Source organism: Anneissia japonica, unplaced genomic scaffold, assembly GCF_011630105.1.
Source record: "Anneissia japonica isolate Jap-2015-1 unplaced genomic scaffold, ASM1163010v1 scaffold9290_len831353_cov190, whole genome shotgun sequence".
NCBI lineage: Eukaryota > Metazoa > Echinodermata > Crinoidea > Comatulida > Comatulidae > Anneissia > Anneissia japonica.
This window is the reverse complement of record NW_022745682.1, coordinates 786,018-811,000: the sequence shown is the minus strand read 5'-3', so window position 1 is coordinate 811,000 and position 24,983 is coordinate 786,018. Positions and strand designations below refer to the sequence as shown.

The 24,983-nt window shown below is 33.6% G+C and overlaps 2 protein-coding genes across 3 annotated transcripts in view; one reads left to right on the top strand and one right to left on the bottom strand.

The window, feature by feature from the left end:
• Window positions 1-13,799, top strand: part of LOC117120004 (THAP domain-containing protein 4-like) — a 19,157-nt gene extending 5,358 nt beyond the window's left edge. For both annotated transcript variants that reach the window (XM_033264989.1, XM_033264988.1), the window contains exons 2-5: window positions 2,931-3,083; window positions 10,080-10,189; window positions 11,286-11,389; window positions 11,752-13,799. In XM_033264989.1, coding sequence (XP_033120880.1) covers window positions 2,931-3,083; window positions 10,080-10,189; window positions 11,286-11,389; window positions 11,752-11,874 — 490 coding nt within the window. In that variant the 3' untranslated portion in view covers window positions 11,875-13,799. The remainder of the gene's footprint in view (window positions 1-2,930; window positions 3,084-10,079; window positions 10,190-11,285; window positions 11,390-11,751) is intronic.
• Window positions 13,800-24,983, bottom strand: part of LOC117120003 (integrin beta-1-like) — a 38,223-nt gene continuing 27,039 nt past the window's right edge. Inside the window, exons 13-21 of the mRNA XM_033264987.1 lie at window positions 24,538-24,677; window positions 23,607-23,679; window positions 22,962-23,028; window positions 21,461-21,567; window positions 20,694-20,792; window positions 17,951-18,107; window positions 17,524-17,628; window positions 17,193-17,371; window positions 13,800-16,248 (exon numbers count right to left, since the gene is read on the bottom strand). Of these exons, the coding sequence (XP_033120878.1) occupies window positions 16,186-16,248; window positions 17,193-17,371; window positions 17,524-17,628; window positions 17,951-18,107; window positions 20,694-20,792; window positions 21,461-21,567; window positions 22,962-23,028; window positions 23,607-23,679; window positions 24,538-24,677 (990 nt within the window). The 3' untranslated portion in view covers window positions 13,800-16,185. The remainder of the gene's footprint in view (window positions 16,249-17,192; window positions 17,372-17,523; window positions 17,629-17,950; window positions 18,108-20,693; window positions 20,793-21,460; window positions 21,568-22,961; window positions 23,029-23,606; window positions 23,680-24,537; window positions 24,678-24,983) is intronic.

Sequence of the window (24,983 nt, the reverse complement as noted above, 5' to 3'; positions counted from 1 at the left end):
TCATTCTTGTTATGTGATACTGTAGGCCTACCTTTATTCCCACGGGTATTTTCCACCTTTTTTTAAACTTGATTGAAAGAAACGATGTAATTTCTAAAGCATCAAACACTCCTCATCGTATTATTCATCAACTCTTTTCTTTCTATCATCGACCAACCATGACTCTCATTATTAGCGTTCATGGACCAATGAATAAACAGATAATACAGATTGAGTATTCGGTAAATAACAAAAATGTCACAGAACAGAATGTAATATTGAATGAATGCTCTTGGGAAGATTTTGTTGTAGAAATGAATTGAATGGCTCTTTTACCATAGTTACTCTTAATCTTGCATTGCTCATACACATACTTGTGCAACCACGCTTATAACTATGGGGTACTTCCATCAAATCAACCAAAAAAAAAAAAAACACATCAATCTCCCAAGTCTCAGATTTTTTGTATGTGGTTTGGACCCATGAGAAATGATCAGAAACAATTTTTTTTTCTCTAGGTCTTTTAGTGAGACACTATCTCTCAATCTATTCAAAAAAGAACTTAAAAACATGTTAAACAGCTAACCAAAGTGATGTTTTTTTTTAATTGTTCTTATTTTGAAATTCTAAGTTGTTGTATATATTTATTTTATATTCTGTATTGATATGTTTTTCTTATATTTTATCACAAACCCGTGGAAGAACACCTTTTGTGAACGAGCTTTTATGTTTTTCATATATTTCGTGAATAAATAAAGATTTTGATTGATTTTATTTTGATTGATACCTAACGAAGCATGAGCTAATTGAGCTGGTTTTGGTGTTATTTTAAAGTTACTGTATTGAGTAGCTCTATAACTTTATAAATAAATGCTAATTCAACCATAAAAAAAGTTGCTATAGGTTAAAAAGTTCAAAGTTGAATAAAAAAATATGTATTTTTTTTTTCTTTTCCAAAATCATGCTAGAGGTACATTATGATGTAAAGAAGCTTCCCTATAATTTTGGTGATTGACGCTCTAACAGTTCCTGACCAATTATATGGCATGTCCATTCGAAATTTCACTTTTTATATATTAACACTGTACTTCTGTAAAGTAAAAAAAACAGTCAACCAAACTGCTAATTTTTATATGTAGGTATGAGAAAATAGAGGTTAAATCACTTAGAAAAATGTAGAAATGCCTTGGAAATAGGCTAGTCAAGTGGCTAAGACAGGGGAGCCGCCACCTACAGGTCTAAGAAGCACACTTGTTATAATTCTGGTGGTGGAAGAAGTCTTCTCCGATAAGGACACCACCGTAGGCTCAGTTTGGCATCTATGTAAACTCCAATGAACTCTGTTGAAACAAGTACTGTAGGTGGTTACCCCAGGGTACTTGTCCATATAGCCCCTGTTGTGGATAGACGAAAGCAGCTGGTACTGGTTTACCGTGTAGCTCAGATGCGAAGTGACCCTTAGGGAAGAAGGAAATTATTAGTATGGGCTAGTCCATGGTTTGAGAGCTTTAAGACTCGGGTATATAATAATATGTGCTATATGATAAATGGTTGTATAGAGCGCAGATTATGGAGACCTAAATGCGTTATATAAAACTACATTACATGTGTCTGTACTAGTGGATGTTCAAAACCAGCATCTGCAAAAGCATTTACTGTAGTTATTGCAATCTTAGAGAGGCTTAAAGAAAAGAAGACCAACCCACACAAAGTTGTTTTCCTTTGTTTTTCTATGAATTGCAGAATTGCACCAAAAAGGTTGTGTGTTCTAGTAGGAGCAAGTGGGAATCATTCAGTGTGTATGCACAATCCATTAAAATATAAAACTATTGTTCACTGGAGCAAAAGTAGATTGTGACGAGTGGAGAATTTAAACGTAGCCATTAATGTCTTGCAGCTATTCAGTGCAGTCATCAACACAGTAATGGCGTTTTTAGCATTTACTACTGAATGGAGAAAGACAATGTACTGTACATGTAGATCCGTGTTTAATTTTGCAAGAAACATGTATGTTCGATTGTCACCAATTTTCATTAGTGAACTGTAGTTACAAAATACAATGGCAGGAAATATCCAATGTAGTGATCAATGCCACAAAAGTACAATGACAGAAAATTGGTCCAATGATATAGTAACACATGTAAAGCAATGAATACATGAGTACCAGTAACCTGCAATTCATTATTAATTTTTATTTATTTGACCCAATGTAATATTTACAATGCAAACATATTATGATCAGGAAATATCCAATGTAGTGATCAATGCCACAAAAGTACAATGACAGAAAATTGGTCCAATGATATAGTAACACATGTAAAGCAATGAATACATGAGTACCAGTACCCTGCAATTCATTATTAATTTTTATTTATTTGACCCAATGTAATATTTACAATGCAAACATATTATGATCAGGTGCTGCTTAAGTTATATTTTAAATTACTCTTTGCAACATACAGTATTCTGATTAATACTGCATATTCATGTGTATAAGACTACCCTCAAGTTTGATAATTTTGTATGTCAGGCGTATAAAATGATTCCTGCTCTCTGTTTCACTATCAACATTCCTATTTTTTGCTGCTTTATATGGTCTTGACACTGCATCTAGCTGGCTAAAATGGAGCCAAATGTAGGGCTTACCTTACCTATCCTCTTCAGGTCTTTGTATGTGTTGTTTTCAATCATAATTTGGTATTTTAAATCTCATCTTATACAAGCACCCCTGCTTCAATTGTTCTGACTTATTTCTCACGTTAACAGCGGCGGTTGTTTTTACAACTGTAACATTACCTTTTCCTGTACTTTCCCACTGTTCGCACTGTAAGTTATACCCACTATATATCCCATGACCGCTATTAGTTCCCAGTCGCCGATTGTGTGTATTGCAACTATATACTGTATACTAGAAATGTATGAACTGTTAATTGTACTTTTTGTTTTTGCAGTGTTCCTATTCATGAAGCGGTGAAATGTATCGAATGGTTACTTGGTAAATGGAAGTCGGAATCCAGTAAAGGCCAGTTTCCTACAATCGAATCATTCACTTACGAAGAAGAAGCTACTTTCAGTCATGTCGGCCAACCGATGTTAAATTTTAGGTATATTTACTTGAATTAAATTTTATTTATCAGGAAATCACATGTAGCAAGTGCACTTAATACCAGCGATGGGTCTGAAGAGTAATGAGAAAATTGGGAATTTCATCACTAATATATGAAGAAACTTTGGTATGGGAAATTCCTCTACTTTTAGTAAATAAAGATGTTTATTAAACAGTGCTATGTATCAATAGTATAGATCCCTTGGTTCTTAATTAATTTGTTTGAAGGGCCAGATTATTTTTAAAGTTGATCTCGTGCACCAAAGGTAATCTCCGAGTTGCAAGCAACTTGTTTTTATGTCTATGTCCCCAACACTATGCTATGCTCCCTGTTGGCCACACAGACCTTTGAAGGCTTTTGGGCAATTTCAAATTCTATTAGGCCACTAAATTCATTACTGTACAAGTATTTCACCATAAGATTGATTTAATATTTTGCCAAAAAAAAAAACTATAAATCTAAATTTTTTTTTCAAATTTTAGTGTGGTGGGACCCATGAAAAATGATCAGAAATGAAAAATTGTTTATCCTATGTTCTTAATTAGCGAGATAAGTTTGAGCTAATTAGCGATACCTTGCACATTTAACTGACGATATCTCGGTAATTAAGAGCCCGAGATCAACAATTTTTCATTTCTGATTGTTTTACATGAGTCCCAACCACTTACTAAAATTTGAACAAAATCCGGGAGATTGATGTTTTTTTGTTGTTTTTTTTCTGACATGGAATGACAATACCCTTGTGTAAAATCACCACAAAACAATATTTGCCCAATGGCAGGGGAGAGGAGATGTCCTGGAAACTCTGAAGGAGGTCCATGGGGAATATCTCCCCAGAAGCTCTAACAATCTAGTGATTTTGAATACAAGGCCCGAAATCGATCTTACAACCTCATATTCTGTAAAAGTTACATGTGATTTTTTTCCCTCTGACGAATGAGCTCTTTCTGACGAAGGTCCTCCCTACACAACTGGTATTACCACTTTATTTCAATTCACCTAACTTGCTGGGAACTAACGGTTAAGTAGCATGATAAGTGGTAAAGTTTCGCCTTCTAAGCGGTGCTCAAATAGTTGCGTAGACTGAATAATAAGTACAGATGTAAAAAATAAATGATATATTCATCTATTAGGTTATTTTGCATGTCTGTAGGTAGGGGGTAGTCCCGATTGGAGGGATGGGGAATGCTCTTGCGAACAACACAAGCCTTTAGGCGGAGGCTGTTTATGGGCCACTGGCTGGGTTGAGGGGCCTGAGAAGATCCAACTTAGTAGAATTTTGAGGAAACCCATTTCTAGAATTCTATTTAAATTTCCATTCATTTTGGTGTGTTTCTGCCCTGGTAATAGAGCTTGTCATGTCTTCATTTCTTTGTGCAAGTGTAACTGTGTGTGAAGTATCGTTTCCTGGATTGGGCTTTTTTTACTCAAAGTAAAACTAAATACTTTTCTTCAGTATCATTTTGACCTTGATTTGTATCTTTGCTTTTCATGGAAGACCTCCATGTTTAGGCATATTATGCCAAATATAATTACCTGACAGGGCGTCTATACTTTAACAGCTCTAACTTTCTTTTGGCACAGGCAATTAATTGGGTAGGACCAGGAACTATGACAACTCCCTGGTAGTACTAATCCTGTAGAAGTATATCAAACCAAAATTAAAGTTACAGGTATAATAGGGGGTCAGCCTTGTATATAGCATATAAGCCAGCTCAACTGAGAAAAAACATTTTATCATCATTACAATTTGGCGGACTGTTGATTTTGTGTTGTGTGGGATTATGTGGCTGTTGTAAAATGCAAAACGACTTTTTCGAAGCTGAGGCTAATTTTAGATATCTGTATTAAGGAAGTTAAGTTATCGGAAGAAATAAGCCCTCTGACGTTATGAATATTAATCAGCACCCATTAGCTGCACCTTGTTTTTGGGTACCATTGCCTTTTCCCTCCAAGCTACTGCTCAACCCCCCGCTGAGAAAAATATTCATCTTTAAAGATTTCCCGCCTCCAACCCCATCTTCGCCAATAAAATCTGTGTTGAGTCATGCAGGCCTTGGGCACCCAAAAAGCATTTGGTGTACGTGATATGTATTATGTAAATAATAATTTTTAATTTACGATAAGGTGTAATAGTGTTCATAAAAATTACTTCATATTACAACGCATTGTAGTTGTCATGTTCAATGTAGGTTCATTTGTACTTTTACGCATTATTTGGATGCTAATTGATTTCAACATGTTTGCCATTAATTAAATCTTGTTAATAATTTTAGCTTTCGGGGGTGGGGGGGTGCTCAGCCTTGTATATACTGTAGCATAAAGCCTGCTCGACTAAGAATGTTGCGGCTGCCCCTGTCTATGCACCCACTGTACCGTATATACGTATATACTTTTCGTCATTATTAAAATGACATTTTATCATCATACAATTTGGCGGCCTGTTGATTTTGTGTTGCGTCGTACAAAACAAAAATTTTTTTTTTACCAGTCACACAAAGTTTGTTTAACTTACAGTATAGTAATATATTGGCATACAATTGGTATTTTCTGTGTAATTTCAAACATCCTATGTCTACCAAATACCAGAACTTTAAAGCTTAAAAAACACTTCAATCTGCAATGTCTAATTTAGCTGAACTAAGACTACCAATCTTTTGGCATTTATCGATTGTTTGGTAACAGTTATAATTCTAGGTCTGGGTGGAAGCACCCCCTACTTCACCATGGCCCCAGTGTTGTGTTCTGGTCTTCACTTATTGAAAAAAAAATATTCATCTAATAATTATTACTTTTAGTTTCTCTAAATATTTTTTGAAAATTTTATGTTTTCCTGCGGGTCAAATAATTGGTTTCGCAAGCCAAATTTACCCTGCCAGCTGCCTATTAAGTACCAGGGGTATAGATGTTTCTCTGCACCAAGTTACTATCATGTGATTTATCATCATTCATTTGCATACCTCTTACTATGCAATGCCTTGAGAAAAGTGTGTCCTAATGGGAAAATACAAGCTTGGCCTTATGTAGTACCTCAGTTGCACTGTCGAAATGGTAATTGTGGAGGGCGGTGGCTTGAGAGATTTCATGATGAATGATCCAAGGCCCACGACGATAGTGGTGGGGGTCCAAGTTCCGCAATGAGAGGCCCAAGCTCCCTGACAGGAAAACCACACCCACAATGGTTGGAGCTTTCAATTGAAGTTCATGCAAAAATTCTTATTTCATCAAAAACAAATTCATACAAGATTAACAGACAAGAATAGAAGCAAAGACAAAAAATATACCCCCATGAAGCCTGAAGAGACTTGTTACAAAATAGAGGGGGGCCAAAATGAGGCAAGTACAATAAAGCCAAATTTAAAAATAAATTAGAAATACAAAAAAACAAAAACACCCACTTAAACTAACCTACACCAAGTAAAAAGATATCATGCCAGCTTCATACGTGATTATCCAAATTCCCTATAATCAGTTTAAATAAAAAAATTCTCCCGTAAGTGGCGCAAGTCTCCAAGAAATTGGGAAGAAGGCATCCTGCACTCCAGCAAGCAAGCAAAAGTCCCCCAGAGAATAAACCATCTTCTGCAAATTCACTACTACAGTGTTATTAATTGTCTCCCGGAAGTCAGTGAAAATCGGTATCACCATGCACAGTAAATTATAATTTGTGTTTAGAAAGCTCATTTAAACAGATTTCCCGGATTTAAATTCTTTCAGCTTTTGACCCCTGCTATTAAGCAAATTGTTTTTTGTTTTGATTTTTTTTTTGCATTGTGTGTCAATGGAAATGGGTATCACCTTGCACGATAAATTATAATTTGTGTTAAGAAAGCTCATTTAAACAGATTTCTCAGATTTAAATTCTTCCAGCTTGGGACCCTGCTATTAAGCATATGGTTTTTTGTTTTTTTGTTTTTCCATTGTGTGTCTGGCTGTTCTTGGTGGGGGCTCCATAGTGATCAATTCCTTTGGGTTGGGTGAATGCATTCAAAACCAAATAGTTCCAGACAGCAAGTTAAACCTAAATAGGTCATGTAAATAAAACTACATGAATGAATGCATATTTTTGTGGATATTATAAGAACACTTATTGTTAATTTTGTATTGGTTACTATGCATTAAGCAATTTAGTTTTTATTGTACTTACTGTACTTGGTCTTCACATGTGTTTGTGTAGCAGATGTAGGCAATGCAGAGTTTGTAAATAAATAGCAAACAGTACACACTTTGGTTCTGAATTTCATCATATATTTTAATGCTGGGCATGCAATTTGATCCCTTTTTTGCAATGTCATTTTTGTCTCCTCATTTCATTTCATTTTATTTATTTATTCAGACAAGTGTCGTGGGGCCCCAAAAGCAACAAAATCACCATGACAAAAGTCTGGAGCCCCAGAAAACAAAACTTAACTACATTATTAGCGAGTATATAAAAAGAAAGGTTAAAAATGTAAAAAGTGAAAGGCCAAGAAAATAAAAAACACAGATTTCGCACACCTCACAGCTACAGTAAAGTGCTTTACAATTTGATCGTTTAATATTACTGAAAGTAGAAGATGTAGCATTTGCATGTAACAGCACCTCTTCATTTCATCAGTTACTGTTTTTGATGCAACAGATGGCAACTTCACTATTTTCATTGGTCAAAGAATAGTCTTTTTTTTGTCAAACTTCAGCCAGGCTACATGATGAAATTCAAAATATGAAAAAGAACAGAAATATTTCATTGCCAAGGCATAAAATTATGCATAAAATAATACATAATAAATACTGTACATAGTTAACTCATCCTACAATAGAGTCCAAAATGAGTCACCACGAGTCTTTGTTGCACACGAGTCTTGATACAAAAGCAACAGTGCATAATAATAGCATAAATAATACATGCCATTCTAATAAAATTTCTATTACTCATAGTCAATGTTACTTTATTTTCATTGACCGCTATTTTCATTTTCATTGCCAGTTATACATAACAATAATGCATAACAATAATGTAAATAATACATTTCATAAATATTTCATTGCTAATAATAATCCATATGATGATTCAATAAAAATAATACATAACAATAATGTAAATACAGTAACCAGATTCAGGTTTAGAATTTATTTGTCCTCATGGAAACCATCACTCTTTTCAAAACACAATACACAAATATACATTTCAAACACAAAATTTATGAATATCAATACTATATTCATAACAATAAAAGATAAACAGTCTACATTTATATAGGCGTCATTCCACCAAGTTGGGGTACATGTCAAAATTAGCAGCTAGTGTACTTAAAATGTGGCATTGTTGGGACACTAAGCAGTACTGTATGTTTAAATAAATATTATTTGACATTATAGTACATAAAAAGACCTTTCAAATGATACCACACATGTTTATTTTTAAAATGGTATCTATTTTTTTATCACATTTATTAATCTCATGGCGTCCCACACAAAAAATGCAGATTCTGTGTGAAAAAAATGAACATACAGAGCCTGTTTTCTAACAGTTTGTAATAGAAATGACAGTCAAATTGGTATGAATAGTCGGGCTTTTAGATAGTCTTTACTTATTCTTTCACTCAATTTTTCTGCGAGCAAATCATCAACCCAAAAAATTGTTCCATTCTGAGTAACGGCGTCTTACTGTTATATCAGTGAATTTTAAAACTTTTTGTTCCCAAACAAGAATTGTGTAGTTATCAATTAATAGTGACTTAGGCATAGCATCTCAAAAATACAACCAGTTTTAGGTTCCACCTACAGTATTAGTAAATATTTATTCTACATTTATTATATGGCGTCCCTGTTACATCGGTTTAATCAGAAAATAAATAAAGTCAATTTATTTTTCTTTATTAGGATATTTACAATTTTTGTTATAAGAAACATGATTGAGTTACACGATTCAATAATTATTATAGCAAAATTTTGGAAAAACGAGTAAAATTAAATAAGCCAGCAAGAAAATAAAGAATATAGAGTAACAAGACCCAGTTACATCGTTATTGTCAAGTAAGCTGTTTTGCATGATCATGTCCATTTAATGGTGTTTATGATTGTACATTACACTAAAGTATAATACTTTGCTACTCTAACCCACTTATGGTGAGTTTCAAAGGGAACAGACATTATTATTAAATTGCAACTAAAAATGTAACAATGAGTACGACGTCCCTGTTACATCGGATATACATGAATTAAAGGCCATTATCAATGAATAAGCTAACAATTTTTTGGGTTTTTTATTTTTGCACATAAAAAAAATGCATAGGTAAATAGTCACACAGAATCAATTTAGTATAGCAGGTGTTGTTATTGAATTAAAATACATTTGATGAAAATATGTTATTGCTATGTTATAGTGTTGATTTTTCAATGAAACTTAGTATTTCATCCCTTAAAAAATTATTTCCAAAAAAACTAATATGGGAAGATTTTTGTTTTTCCAATAATATACGATACTAAGGTTACTAAAAATGCCATTGGTTATCATTTTGAGAAATTTGAAATTTTTATGTCTATGTCACACTTTGTGCCCAAACTCGGTGAAATGACCCATAGGCATGCATGAGCTGAATATTTATACATGAGTTGTATATTGGTTAAGTGAGTTTTTTGGATGAACAGATTAATAAAAACATTCTAATAACATTTCAATTACTGGTAATCAATGTGAAACTTTTGAAAAATAATTCTATTTTTAGAACTGATGCGGAGCCCTATTCTCATTGGGAAAATGTTACTTATAATTTAAGAGCAATTCAGTGCAAAGTAAAATCTAACAGACAATGTATACCTTCCATTGAATATAAATTAAACTGTCTAAATAAACCACAGAAAGCCTAGGATTTTTTGTATTCCACCTTTGACTAAACCAATGTTTTTTGAGCTTTTTATTATGCTATGTACAGTGGTGTAGTATAGCAGCAAGTGTACTTATAATGAATAATTGATTTAAACACCATTCTCTTGATTTTTTTTTTCTTTTAGTTTTAATTCCTGGCACCATGAGTCTGGTAAACCGTTACATCGAGAAACCGGGTTTCTGCGAGTTAATCCTGGCACGAATGAAGTAGCGTACATCTCTGCACAAAACTTTGGTATGAAATTCATTTGTGGTGGTCTTCATCATGGTGATGGGATGGTGATAATGGTGCAAGTAGTGGATGAAGATGGTGCTAGTTGAGGTGATGATGGTGACTGTTAGTGGTGATGATATTGTAGTGAAGATAATACGAGGATTGTAATGATGGTGTGGCCTGGTGGTTATGGCTGGTTGTTAAGCTGTTGGTGGCGATCAGGCCAAAAACCTTTGTGATGATTAAGCCTGACCAACCTTAAATCTTGAAAATCTTACCAAGAATGTCACTGTAATAAATGTAATAATGGTGGTGGTTATGGTAATGTTATGCATGGTGTTGATGTTAATGATTTATGCAGGTATTATAATAAATCAAGTTGGGTATGGGGTTTATATGCCCACCAAACACGGAGATCTCCGTGTTTGGTAACTAAAACGCTTAACTGTCAAATACGGAGATATCCGTGGTTCAGGTTTTGTTACGGAATCCGGTAGATGGGGTAATTACCGACATGTACTAACAATTTGAACACTATATTCAGTCTGGACTGTAAGTGTTTCACTATTTGTTTGTTTACATTAGCATAGAGCGGTATTGATTTACTTTCACGAAATCGCGATTATCACAGCTTTGTTGTGCGAAATTGCGTAAATCTCCAAAATTTGAGTGATTTTCATTTTACTGTTATGGGTCACAGATTGTGATAATAGAATAAAGTGTTCGGTATCATTGTAAAGCTAAAATGTTTGTAGTTTTCGTAGTATTCACTACATGTCAAATCTGATCATATACGCACTCTGAACGAGCTTTGGAAAAGTGTTAAAATCTGCTAAAAGGTCTGGCGGTGGCTGATTCTACTTTTTCAAACCCCTGGCAGTCAGAGTGTTAATAATGATGGTATTGTTGGTGGTGGTAATATTGGTTATGATCATGGTTTAGTGGTAATGCTATTATGGTTTTAGTGGTGTTCATGATTATGGACATTCTAATGATGATTTTAATTACCTGATTCGCAAAACCACCATATAAAAAACAGAAAATATAAATTAATACTGGCCTTCGTGTTTATTATTTTAATATTTATTATTTTTGGGCTTTTGTTACATTTTTTTAGGCGTGGTTGAACTGGAAGAAGGTATTGTTGAAGGTACAGGAATAAATCTGGAATCGACCACAATCGGTAGGATGTCTTTTGCAAAAGATCCAATTGTAACCAAGGTAAATGGGTTTTGATCATTCACATGTCTAGTTGGATAAATGTGCTGATGCCAGAGTGTATTAATGGGTTTATTTTATATACAGGTCTCCCTCCAATTAGAGACCACATTTGGGAATAGGTTTTCCCCATGGTCTAACAGGATGGTCTCCTCAGAATAAAATGTATCTCCTTAAATGCGTCTCCTTAAAATAAATGTATACCTATATTCTGGTTATTTTATTGTACAGTTTAATTATTGTTATGTAATATTGATATAATCAACCGTCCACAATACAATATTTTCATTATGTGTAAATTCTCAAAAACTTATTTTTATTCTCCTTTGTGTTTTCTGTCTCTTCTTGTTTGTAACTTACATTAGGTCAAACGGACTTTCAAACTCACTGCACCGAACACCTTAGAGCAGACCGTATTTATGGCAACTAGTAAAATACCAGAGGTGAAAGAACATCTGTGGGTGCGCTACAAAAAAATTGATTCATGAAAATGATTAACCAGCGCGAGTCTTATGTATGCTTGCATTGTGCGCTTTTGTTCTCACAAGAAAAATATTTGTTGTACTAGACTATAGCGGAATACAACCAAGAATGAATGAATTATTACAAGAAAATAACCAACATTACTTGGTTTTGTAAAGAAACTTGATAGCGAGCCCAATCGTGAGCCTCATTGTGAAGCATACACGTTTCAAGAATGCAATTCTCGTCTTCAGTGTGGACCTGAGCATGTGTACGGTATGTAAATGGCAGGAGTAGTGATTAGCAATGCAAAACCTTTAATTCAAACACCATGTGTCACTGCATGATTGTTATGGTAACTAAGACCACAACAATCGGACAGCGAGCGTTGTGTATAGGTTGAAAGTCTGCTTGTTTAGCGATGGATTGTTCCAAGTAGTATGCAAAGCTTCCTTAAACTATTGAGTTTATTTCATTATCATCATCACCACCATCATATCAGATATTAACTAAGCATATTGTCCTTAAGATATGAACCTAGGACTTTTAAAAATTCCATTCAGTTGCACTGCCAGTGTGACTTGCAGTTCAATTGATTCTTTAACTTTGCATTACTTCAAACATTTAATTTAACATAAAACTTTTTCTTCTTGCTTCTTCATTGATTTTTGTATATAATTTCTTAATTTTATTTATTTTAAACATGTTGTAAACTGGTGGACCTTGATGAAGAGCAAAGTCAAATTGATTAAGTATCCAGAATACAGAGAGAGTTCTATCTATCTGTCAGCAGTGAACATGAGATCGTGAATATTCATTTGGAAGCTTGAAGCTTCCATTGCTGCACCACCATTGTTTTTATATTAAAGCTGTGGCTTCCGATGTCATCCCAAAAAATGTCGTCATCAATTAACTCTGAAAGGTAACGTTTATTGCACATGGTTTACACCATGACCAGGGGTCCCAAGTTGGAAGTTACAGTACTTCCTGGAGATCTTATTCATTGAGCTTTCTTAACACATACAGACCTATACTGGGACACAACTAATTCCATTTTGCTGCACATAGTGGTACACATCAGAACTGACATCCGTGAGACAATTGATAATGAAACAGTGAAAACATGCAAGATGCAAGTAGAGTATTATGAATTTTTGGGAGTTGAAAGTAATTGTGCCTTTGGTATTGCATGTACAGTAGTTTTAATATAAACTGAACAGATTTTGTAGTATCGCTATTATTGGTATACATGCCGTTCCTCTTTAAGGAATGCGAGATTGTTCTCAGATTAGTGTCACATGTTTCACCAAGAATCAAGATATCATCAGCTAGGTTTCTTGCACTTTTAATGCAAGTGTTGTTGCAGTATATGCTGGAACACTTTTGAGGCTGCGGTAATGCCATAACGTAAAACGTTTGTATCTATGAAGTCCTACATACATGCATACTAAACGTCACGTGAGGGTGTAGCGACTGTCTTCGTGTAGCTCGAGCTAGTGATTTGCTTCGTTGAGATTCCAGTGGCGGATCCAGGAATTTTGTATAGAGGTGCCATAATAAATTTACTATTATGGCACCTCTAGATGGCCGGAAATGGCACTCTCGGACTTGAATTTGAAAACAATTTTCTTTTTTTCTCCAATTTTTAACAACTTTAAAAAATTTAGGAGTGGGGGGACCGGGCCGGCTGGGCACACCCTTGAGTCCGCCACTGGATCAAATTTTGCGCTGCTGAGGTTGTAACTATTGCCACTTGCTGTAGGAATTAAATGTTGAGTCACTTTGCATGTCAACGTTCAATCTAGCGTTGCCCATTTCTTTTGGAGCTTGATCGTTAATAATCAGCATGACCGTATTACGTGCAGTTGCTGAATATATGCTAATTGTGTAATGAGTGGTCTACACTCCTTGTTAAAATATTGAACTTGAATAAATTCAGACAAAGGATAAATTTTACTGGTTTAATAGTTTATTTTAATCATAAATTTACATAATTTATAATTATTAATAGGTTTATCAATATTTTACTCTAAAAAATTTACAAGAAATTATCTTGCAATAGAACAATTTCAGTGTACATTTCCATAATCACTTCTTACTGGTGGAAAAAATTACACAAATCAGCGGAGTTTGTATTCTATGATTATGATAATTAACCTGTTAAACTGACAAAAAAACTGGATGGGAAGGTTTAATTTTGCACTATGGATGTTCTTCCAATATGTTGTAGTGCATTAAGAAAGACTACAGTTTATACAGTTAGGTTCAAACCAGCTCCACCTATCAACACCATGGATTTGCGTAAAGTCATGAGAACAATATACACAGTGTTGTTTTTATACCCCCATCGTTTACGTTTTTTTGTCACAACATACCATATTCATTCAAATACAAGCTAAAGCATTATACAAGAAGATTTTTAGGGACATTTATTTTTAGAGGTGATTTAAAAAAATAAAAAATGCATGTCTTTGAACATTTATTAGAGATGTTTATATGAGGCATTTATAGAGTTTATTCTTAATTGATGTTTGAATAAATATTATTCATGATTCATATTTATGATTACCCATGGTTTGCTTCCAATTATCAAAAGATAAAAGGTCGGTAGGAAATTTTTTTTTTTTAACCAATAATGTGTTTAGTAGATTTAGTAGTGCCTAAAAAGTAGAAAATCCACAAAAATACAACAAAGACCATTTTTAAATTTATGTTGAAGAGCAAAATGATCGAATAACACTGTCGCACTGCCTACCGTCCAGCAATATAGGCCTATTCCAGCATTTTTAGCTCATTAAAAAATATTTTTCGTTGTAGAAAAAAAGAAAAAAAAGATACGAAGATATTAACTGTACACTAAACATTCCCCTGGTGAAATATGTAATACATCTAGACACTATATAGCCCAGCAGTGGTTGTCTGGGGTAAACAAAATGGCCTCCAGGGCAATGCCTCTGGCTAATTGCTCAGTTGCTTACTTTTTTCAACCCTGCATGTAATCATTTATTTCATCATTTCTAAAACTACCGGTTTAATTAATTAAGGGGTCGTGAGACTTCGAAATTTAATTATATATAATATATCATGCTAAATTTGCTGATAGTAAAGATAGCACATTCTAAGTATCATTTACAAATTTTACTTCAATTTTGTTTACCAATGAATGCCATTTTGAGTACCTGTTTTTAATGTTTCCTGAAGGTTGTTGGTCGTCAACTAAAAAATTGGGGAGATGCTGGTTTATTTCTTCCATCCAATACAGGTCTCCCTCCAATTAAAGACCACTTTCCTGTGGTCCCAAATCAACAAATGTCTCTTATCTTTATTATTCTAATTAGACACCAAAGCTGCTAAAGTCCATGGAAACCCCAATCCTAAAAGTGGTCTTTAATTTGAGGGAGGCCTGTATCTCCATAATCTACTGATGTTATAATCTTAATTACTGTAATATTTATGATACATGTTAATTACAACTACTTTACAAAGATAGACATTTTGAAACCTTATGTTAACAAATATGGATGTAATACTCACATTTATATTCAACCAATGGAATGAAATTGCATATGTCCAACTTTGTATTTTATTTTACATTAAAGTTATACAATTCTACTTAAAATACAAAAATATAGCACTTACATTTTTTATTTTAACAGCTGAATGCTGATTATATTGGTTAAAAAATTTGTTAAATTAGATAAAATTAGATAACTTGCTAAAGAAATCATGCTCTTGAATAAAATCTACATTTTGATCCATCAAAAAACTATTCATAAACTATTCATATAACTTTAACACATTTTGATCTGTCAGAAACCTTTTCACATAACTTAACATCAAAATTAGTAACTAAAATGTTAGTGATAAAATTAAATGGAAGGCTGATAGGTATTATCTATGTTCCCTCTAGTACAAACCTATCATTGCAGACCACCGAGCTACAACGAAGAACAGTGGCTTAACAAATGGGCCTGATGTCTGTGGGCTGGGGCAGCATACCCCAGTGGAGTATGAGGTGAAGCCCCTGCCAGCTCTTTTTTTATGGGTTTTTTTTTAAGTTCCTTGCCATTGTCCAGGCAAATAATGCTGATTAATATCCCAGGGCCTTCTAAGGTCGGGGTCCTTGGCTTTAACAAGCGAGAGCTCATAGGCGTTATGCCACTGACAAAAGAAGTGTTGTAAGCTCAGACCTAGCACCATACAAATGTGTGAAGTAATATGCTTAGAAATGTATTAAGACAAGAAAATTCCTATTAGGAGGTTGCCCTATACCAGGATGGATAGTCCAACTGCACGCATTCACTATAATAGGAATGCAAACGTCAAGAAGAACGTTGTTATTGTCCGTACATCGGGTTGCGGTAGGATGTAGTTGATGATTTAAATAAAGGATTTTCACCCTGAAGAAAAACAAGAAAAAAGATGATAAAATGCTTAGGTCATTTATAAGAAAAAGGTAAAATAATTAAATCTTTTATTTATTGTTGTAATACATATTGAATACTTTATTGAACTACTTTAAGTATATAATTATGAAAGCTTAATGGCCGATCGGTTAGGGCATTGGCACTGCAATGTGCAGTCATAATATCGGTGCTGGTTCGAGCTACGTGTGCACCTATGGTTCTAATGGTGGAACAAGTCTTCTCGAATACTGTATTGAAGACTATAAACCATAGACCCAGAGTACTAAATTGTCTTATGTGTACCTTAAAGAACCTAGTTCATTTTTCGTTGAGACGAGTAGGGGTTAGCCTGGGATTTATCAATCTCAGCTTAGCATTGTATGTCTTGAGTCAAAAAAGTTAAGATGTCCCTAAGAAAATATCTTGAGCTGATTTTTCAAACCATCTTGGCAAAATCTTAGCTTAAAAATTGTCTTAGATGGCGAATGGGTACAGCCGAATTTTTTAATTTTAAGCAATTTTTAAGCTATTAAAGCAATATTGATAAATCGGACTGAAGCAAAAAAATGGTCTTAAGACGAATTTAAGCTGATTTCTAGTTTGATAAATCCGACCCCTGGTCCATACATCCCTTGCTGTGAACAGATAAGATTAGCTGGCACCGTTTTACCGGGTAGCTCAGACAGAGAGCGAAGCTTAGGAGAGAAGGAAGCTACGGTACGAGCTAGTCCACACCACGAATGCTTAAAAAAAATTCATGAAAAACAAAAAGAGTCAAAGATAGGTCGGAAGTAAAAAAAAACAAAAACAAACATGCAAACCAACTTCGGTTGTGATAGTAATATTGAGGGTGATGTGGAAAGTTAAAAGTGGTACAGTAAAAATTGTACCATAGAACCCTAACTTCTATTTACATAAAGTGTTGGCTACTAGCTTACTGTTTCTTTTGTACTTTTGTTGAGTTCTTTCTCAAATCTGGCATACTCTCTCCTGTCGTATATGAATGTTAGCATCCTCAAAATGAACAGAGCAGCTAATCCAGCCAGTAGAATGCCAAGAATAATGCCCAACACAAGGAAAACGATGTCTTGCGGTTCTAAACTTTTATCTGGACAAGCTAGTTTTATTTTTTTGAAAAAAAAGGAAGGAATTCATATAATGATTATTTTAATTTTATTGATAAAAGTAAAATAAAAAATGTGTTATTTGTTACTTAGTGTATTTATATATATATATATATTTTTTTGGTGTGGTTCTTCATATACTTACATCTATCATTGTTGATGATTATGTACGTTGCAGTCTCATTTACTAGATAAGTGAATAGAACAACGCATTTGTTACGGTCAGTGGATTCACACACGTTATTCTTATCTGTGAAAATGCAGAAGAAAACCTTGTGTCATTACAATGAAATTGTACCTGCCAACCCTCTGAAAAGCTGGCTGTATTTTACAAGCATGGCAAGGACTTTGAACCCTGACCTCAAAATTGGCCTTGATACCAGATACGTTGACCCGTATCCTGATTAACACTCATGCGAGTGTTATTCAAGGAGCAGAGCGATCTCACTTCAATGAAAAACCCGATGCTGGCAGGGTGGGTTTGAAACAGGGTCTACGGCTCATAAAGCAGGAACATTATACCTCTCGGCCAAACGCTTAGCTGTTAGCATAGTACCTTTTGATATACTCACCAATGTTATTTGTATTATTTTCATTATTAAAATCAACAATGAAGACATATTGTTCTTGACATTCGGCTGCACATGCTGCGTCTTTTTCTGAGCCGTCACTGAAAACTGTACAAGAAATGCAGGGTATCTTCTCATCACAGACTGTTTGAAGACAAGTCTATTCAGATAATAGAAGTTGGATAGTCAATTGTGATTTTTCTTGAAAAAAGGAGGCATTTTTTATGGATTCCAAATAATAAAACTTTGGTGGTAGTAATAACATTTTTCTCATTTGGAAAAAGAAATGTAATTCAATTATGATAGATTTGTTAACAAATTCTGGTTTATATAACATATATGTAATATTTTGCAAGGCAGAATGGCTCTAATTTATTTTTTGATAAGATTAAATAACTCACCAAAATAAATTATATTTATCATTGATATTGATTCATCATAAAAAATCACTTGCTGCATTGATTGTAATATTATTTATCATTATTATTCCTATTATTATTGGTTTTAACTTTAAGGGTTAACTAATTATATTCATTAACTAATGGTGATAATGATGATATTTAAATTGCTATTATTATGCTTACCTTATCGTTATTAAATTTCGCTGTTTTTACTTTAAAACTAATATTTTCAACATACGTTACTAATATTTAATTAGTATAGTATCATTGTTTAATATTAACATTTTCTGTTTTGTTATTAAATTGCAATTATTATATTTTCATTATTGAATGTTGAATTTTAATCTGTCTTAACATGATTTTTGTATAGTTATTTTTATTGTGGTAATGCTTTCAGGTTAGTAATGAAACCATTTAATTTATGGAGGGTCATATTATTTTGACATACAAGATTTAACCTGAAATGGAGCCATTTCTACCCTAAGTATGGTGTACTGACAGCAGTGTAATAACATATATATTATAGATATATATATGTATATATACATTCAAACACTTACTGTATATGAGGCAAATTTTCGGTCTGTCTGGACTGTCTTCAGGCGTAGTCTGATCGTCGTCTGATCATCGACGTCGTCAGACAACGATCAGACTATGCCTGTAGAGGGAAAATTTGCGTCATATACAGTGAGTGTTTGAATGTATAAATATATATATATATATATATATATATATATATATAAATATATATAATGACCATAATGCCAGTTGGAGCGACAAAAATCGCAAAGATAAAGAGAATCACTGGGAACTTTTACTTACCAATGATGCCCTAACAATTCATGGTTATTGGGAAGTAGATTGTTGTGAGAAGCTTACATTTAACTTAGCCTTGGCTTTTTTTGTCTCACTAGTTACTTTCTTGATGTTTGTAGCCTGTTTTAAACTTGTTTGTGTCCTTTTAAGGGTTTTGTAATGTTTCCCCTTGTTGACTTTTTCCCCCTTGTTGACTTTTTCCCCCTTTACAACTTCTTTATATCCTTTCATTCCCTTCAAACTTTAATTTCTTAGCAATTTTTATAAAAAATTGTCCCCTGTGTTAGGCCCTCATTTTTCAAATATTTATAGCTACTTTTAATTGTGAATTTGCAATGCAAAGTGCATTTTTTTTGCATTGTATTTGTCCTTTTGTATTATCCTAATGATGCATTTTCGTTTGGAATAAAATTGAATTAATTGTACTAAATGTGTAATATAAAAATTAATCTCCCCTTTTATTTAAGTATTATTGTACAACATGAAATTTTATTCGCTGTTAACAATAATGATAAAATTAATAATGACATTGGTAAGAGTTAATACATTATTCCTCTTGCTAAAACTAGTACTTACCTCCACATGTTAGGCCGTTGTATAATGGACATTTTAAATCCTGTCTCTTATACACATCTAGATGTGTATAAGAGACAGGCTCTCCCCAATGGGGACCTGGTCCCCCACTGGTGCCACCCCTAGCTGCCACAGTGAAAATTATATGATTCAAGGTTACTGATGCCCATGAAAAATAACAACATAAACAATTCCAAAATTATTTTTTATGATTTTTTTTTGTCATTGTGAGGGAACAATACATATTTAAAAATGTATGCCTCAAAAAGAAGAATAAGAAATTATAAAATAGCTAAAACATTAAAAACTAAAAAAACACAAAAACTCAAATCAAACATTGAATAAGTATTTTTAATATTTATAACATTGAAGAATATCCACATACCCCATTTGCTGCCATGCATGCATCATTTGGGGGACAGCTGTCTCTTATACACATCTTTACTTGTATTATTTTCATTATTAAAATCAACAATGAAGACATATTGTTCTTGACATTCGGCTGCACATGCTGCGTCTTTTTCTGAGCCGTCACTGAAAACCGTACAAGAAATGCAGGGTATCTTCTCATCACAGACTGTTTGAAGACAAGTCTATTCAGATAATAGAAGTTGGATAGTCAATTGTGATTTTTCTTGAAAAAAGGAGGCATTTGCTATGGATTCCAAATAATAAAACTTTGGTGGTAGTAATAACATTTGTCTATGATTTCGCCTTAACGTCGCTTTAATTTCCCCTTAGCGACACTACTTTCGCCTTAAGGTACTGTTTTTAACCCTCTTCATTGTTTTAGTTTCTCCCTATGGATACTTCTAAGCTCCTATATATATATAATATATATATCTTATGTATGTTATTGCACTGCTGTCAGTACACCATACTTAGGGTCGAAATGGCTCCATTTCATGCTAAATCTTGTATATTTTTATTGTGATAAATTTTTAAGTATGACTTACATATTCATCGCATGTTTCACATGTTGGTCCATCGTAGGATGATTCTTGGAAGCATGTGCATTTTCCACATTTACAGGTTCCAAAGCCGTTACATTCTTTCTAAAAGGAGAAATCAAGCCAATAGAGAGCTTTTATTGTCTCGTTCAAGAATTAATCTGGCGAGAAAATTAAGTTAACAAATCTGTTGATTTGTTAAACATTCATATTGTCCACAGTGCAGGGGTGGTGCCAGGATTTCCCTGATGGGGGAGGGATTAAGTTCAAGACGAGGAAGGGGGAAGAATGTCCCCGACGAGAGCAAAGTGGGCATGGCCAAGCCCGCTCAAAATCTTTTAAAAATGGCTCAGCGGTGAAGCCCCCCAAAAAATGAGAATATATTTAGAAGTCTTCTAATATGTTGAAAATACATGTCAATTATTTTTTCTCCAAGACAAATTGTGGTTTTTCTTCTCAACAGGGAGGTGGAAGGGCAGCTCTCCCCAATGGGGACCTGGTCCCCCACTGGTGCCACCACTAGCTGCCACAGTGAAAATTATATGATTCTAGGTTACTGATGCCCATGAAAAATAAAAAACAAACAATTCCAAAATTATTTTTTATGATTTTTTTTTGTACATATTTAAAAATGTGTGCCTCAAAAAGAAGAATAAAGAAATTATAAAATAGCTAAAACATTAAAAACTAAAAAAACACAAAAACTCAAATCAAACATTGAATAAGTATTTTTAATATTTATATATTTATAACATTGAAGAATATCCACATACCCCATTTGCTGCCATGCATGCATCATTTGGGGGACAGTTGCAGTTTGTCCCTGTGTATCCAGGTTCGCAGGCACACTCATTACATTCACACCTACCATAGCCTTCACCTGCTCGTAAGAAACAATTCACAAATCATGTTTAAAAGTATAATAAGCCAACTCGTCGATTTTGTATATTTACTCCAGAATTTTTAAAAGTATATAATAGATCATCTATGGTGAATTCAGGAGAAAAATTGGAAGAATAAACCGCTTATTATCATTTATTTTATCATGCATAGATAATCAGTTTAATGTCAATTTTGTACTAATCCCCCAAATTATTATTGGACACTAAAGACTACAGATTTTAAATTTTAAGTATCATCTTCGTAACCATTTTTTTAATGAATAATTAATTTACTTTTACTAATTTTTTGCTCTCATTGATACCTGATCTTTTTAAAATCTTTTTTGCTTCCCTTTTATTGTACTATTACATAAAGAGTGTTGACTGTTTTTGTTAATTATAAAGTTATACTGCATTTTATCATATTTCTATTTTATCTTGCTTTATTTATATGTATGTCTGTTGTCGTGTATTTGTAAGGAGAGCATATCAATAGTAATTCAGTTTCCTTAAGGTTATCCTCGTGCTTGTGTTTTTGTTATACTATATTTTATATTGCCTAGAAATAATAATAATAATAATAAAGTAAAATAAATAAATAAATAAATAATAATAATAAAATAAGTAAATTAAAAAAATAATTTAAAAAATATATAATAATAATCATAATAATAACATAAATAAATAAAATAAATAAATAATAATAATAATAAATGAAATGAAATAAGTTTTCAACTTCAAATAATTCACTTTTGCTGAAATTTCCCCCTCCCTCCGCCCCGCCCTCAATCCCTGCTTATGCCACTACTGATGCCCTAACAATTCATGGTTATTGGGAAGTAGATTGTTGTGAGAAGCTTACATTTAACTTAGCCTTGGCTTTTTTTGTCTCACTAGTTACTTTCTTGATGTTTGTAGCCTGTTTTAAACTTGTTTGTGTATGTTTCCCCTTGTTGACTTTTTCCCCCTTGTTGACTTTTTCCCCCTTGTTGACTTTTGCCCCCTTGTTGACTTTTTCCCCCTTTACAACTTCTTTATATCCTTTCATTCCCTTCAAACTTTAATTTCTTAGCAATTTTTATAAAAAATTGTCCACTGTGTTAGGCCCTCATTTTTCAAATATTTATAGCTACTTTTAATTGTAAATTTGCAATGCAAAGTGCATTTTTTTTGCATTGTATTTGTCCTTTTGTATTATCCTAATGATGCATTTTCGTTTGGAATAAAATTGAATTAATTGTACTAAATGTGTAATATAAAAATTAATCTCCCCTTTTATTTAAGTATTATTGTACAACATGAAATTTTATTCGCTGTTAACAATAATGATAAAATTAATAATGACATTGGTAAGAGTTAATACATTATTCCTCTTGCTAAAACTAGTACTTACCTCCACATGTTAGGCCGTTGTATAATGGACATTTTAAATCACTGCATTGACAAAACTCTCCAGTAAACTATATCAGAAAAATGTAAAAAGCTCACATTTCAAAAATATTTTTTTGCCCAATTTTATTAAAGAATAATTGTGCATAGTACAAATTTTCCTTGAATAAATGTCTTCTCCAGAGCCTCATTTGAAATAAAATCCTCCCCCGAATTAATGCCCCAGGGTATCTATTTTTTCCTTGAATAAGCTCTAAATAATTGTAAACAAAAAAATGGAAGCAACATCATTCTCAACACATTCTATTAATGCTCTACTATAGCAGCATTAATGTTTTTTGTAACATAGTTGGGATTAATAAGTCTTTATGAACACGCAATAACACATTTTGACAGTAATTATGTGTTATTTACAGTCAAGTTAACGGTCGTTAATTTAAGTGTGTATACAGTATTTACTTTACGCCAAAAAAATAAATGCCCCTCTCGAATAAAACGCCTCCCTTGAACAAAGGCCCCTTCAAAAAACCCTTCTCAACAATAAACGCACTGTGGTATTTATTTAAATAAATACAGTACATAAAAATTTGACCCTTTGCCTCTAGATTGCATAGGGATTTACAAAAGAATAAATTACAAAGGAACTTACACCTTCGTTACAAAGACATTTGCCGCAAATGCATGTTCCCTCTCCAGAGCAAGGTGTTGTAGTCTCCGATGAGCTTTAAAAGAAAAGTGAAAATAGATTCTGTGTGTAGCAGTCATACTGTGTGCAGCAAATTTTCCAAAAAAGGATGATAGAAATCTAACCTAGGCATAGGCCTATATATTTTCAATTCATTATTTACCTAATGACTTCCATTCAGTTATCACTTTATATATTAAATTAATAAAGAAATAATACATTTCCACTTACAATATTTTAATAAGTGGGCTTCTCAACATATACAGTCATTCATCACTCAAACTTTGTTTGAATTGTTTATTAAAGAAATAATAAATTTCCAAACTTGGAATTGTCGCTGGGCAAATTGTGGACTATTACCACCAACCCACAGAGCCATAGATACTATGGTCTACTACTACCATATTTAACAGATGTCCAATAGTAAAAAGATACTGTAATTCTGAAAATAAAGAAGTGGGCCATTTTGTTGCACTGGGATATACAGTAGGTGCAACAAATGCACATTCACTCCTACCCCCTTTTTTTAAAGAAAAAAAATCCTCTTTACAACAGAATTTATAAACACTGCTTTCAGTGGCAGATTCAAGGGGCCGGGGGGGGTGTGGGGGGGGGGGGGGGGGGGGGGGGAGAAACCAGTCGGAACGGCTTTTCAAAAAGTGTAAAAAAATTGGGGGAAAAAAGAAAATATTCAAACTACAGTGTAAGAGTGCCATTTCCGACCATCTTGAGCTGCCATAATCATAAATTTTCTTACCTCAGCCCCAACCATGGTGGGGCTGAGGTAGTGCAGACAGTCAGGCCTCCCGGGGCCCCCCTCTATTTCAATTTCCTGGATCCGCCACTGGTTTTGTAAGATCCTGAATCCACCCTTGGGTTATATTAGAGTACTCACGCAATACATTCGTCACTTCCGAGAGCAGTCCCCTCCAGTAGATTACACTCGCATTGCTCACCGTATCTTCCGGTGTTGCATTTGCAGACCCCACACACATTTGTACCATTGCCTCCACTGCACTGTTCTTCACTTGGACCCTGAAGTTATATAAATAGATGTTTTAGAAGCATGGCAACTCATTTATTCTGTTGGTATTTTTAATTTGTTTGTGTCTACTGCCCCTTTAGGGGTCAGTAGTCACTTTGCTCTAATCTGGTAATTGACCTAGTAAGAGTAAATCTGGTGGAGGTATCATGAGATGGGTCACAAGCTAAAGAAAAAATGAAAAGTAAGTTTTTATACAAAATATGATGCCATCTTAGATAAGACCTGTCCTAGAACTGTCTCTTATACACATCTAGATGTGTATAAGAGATAGGGACTAAAAGTGTAATATAAAAATT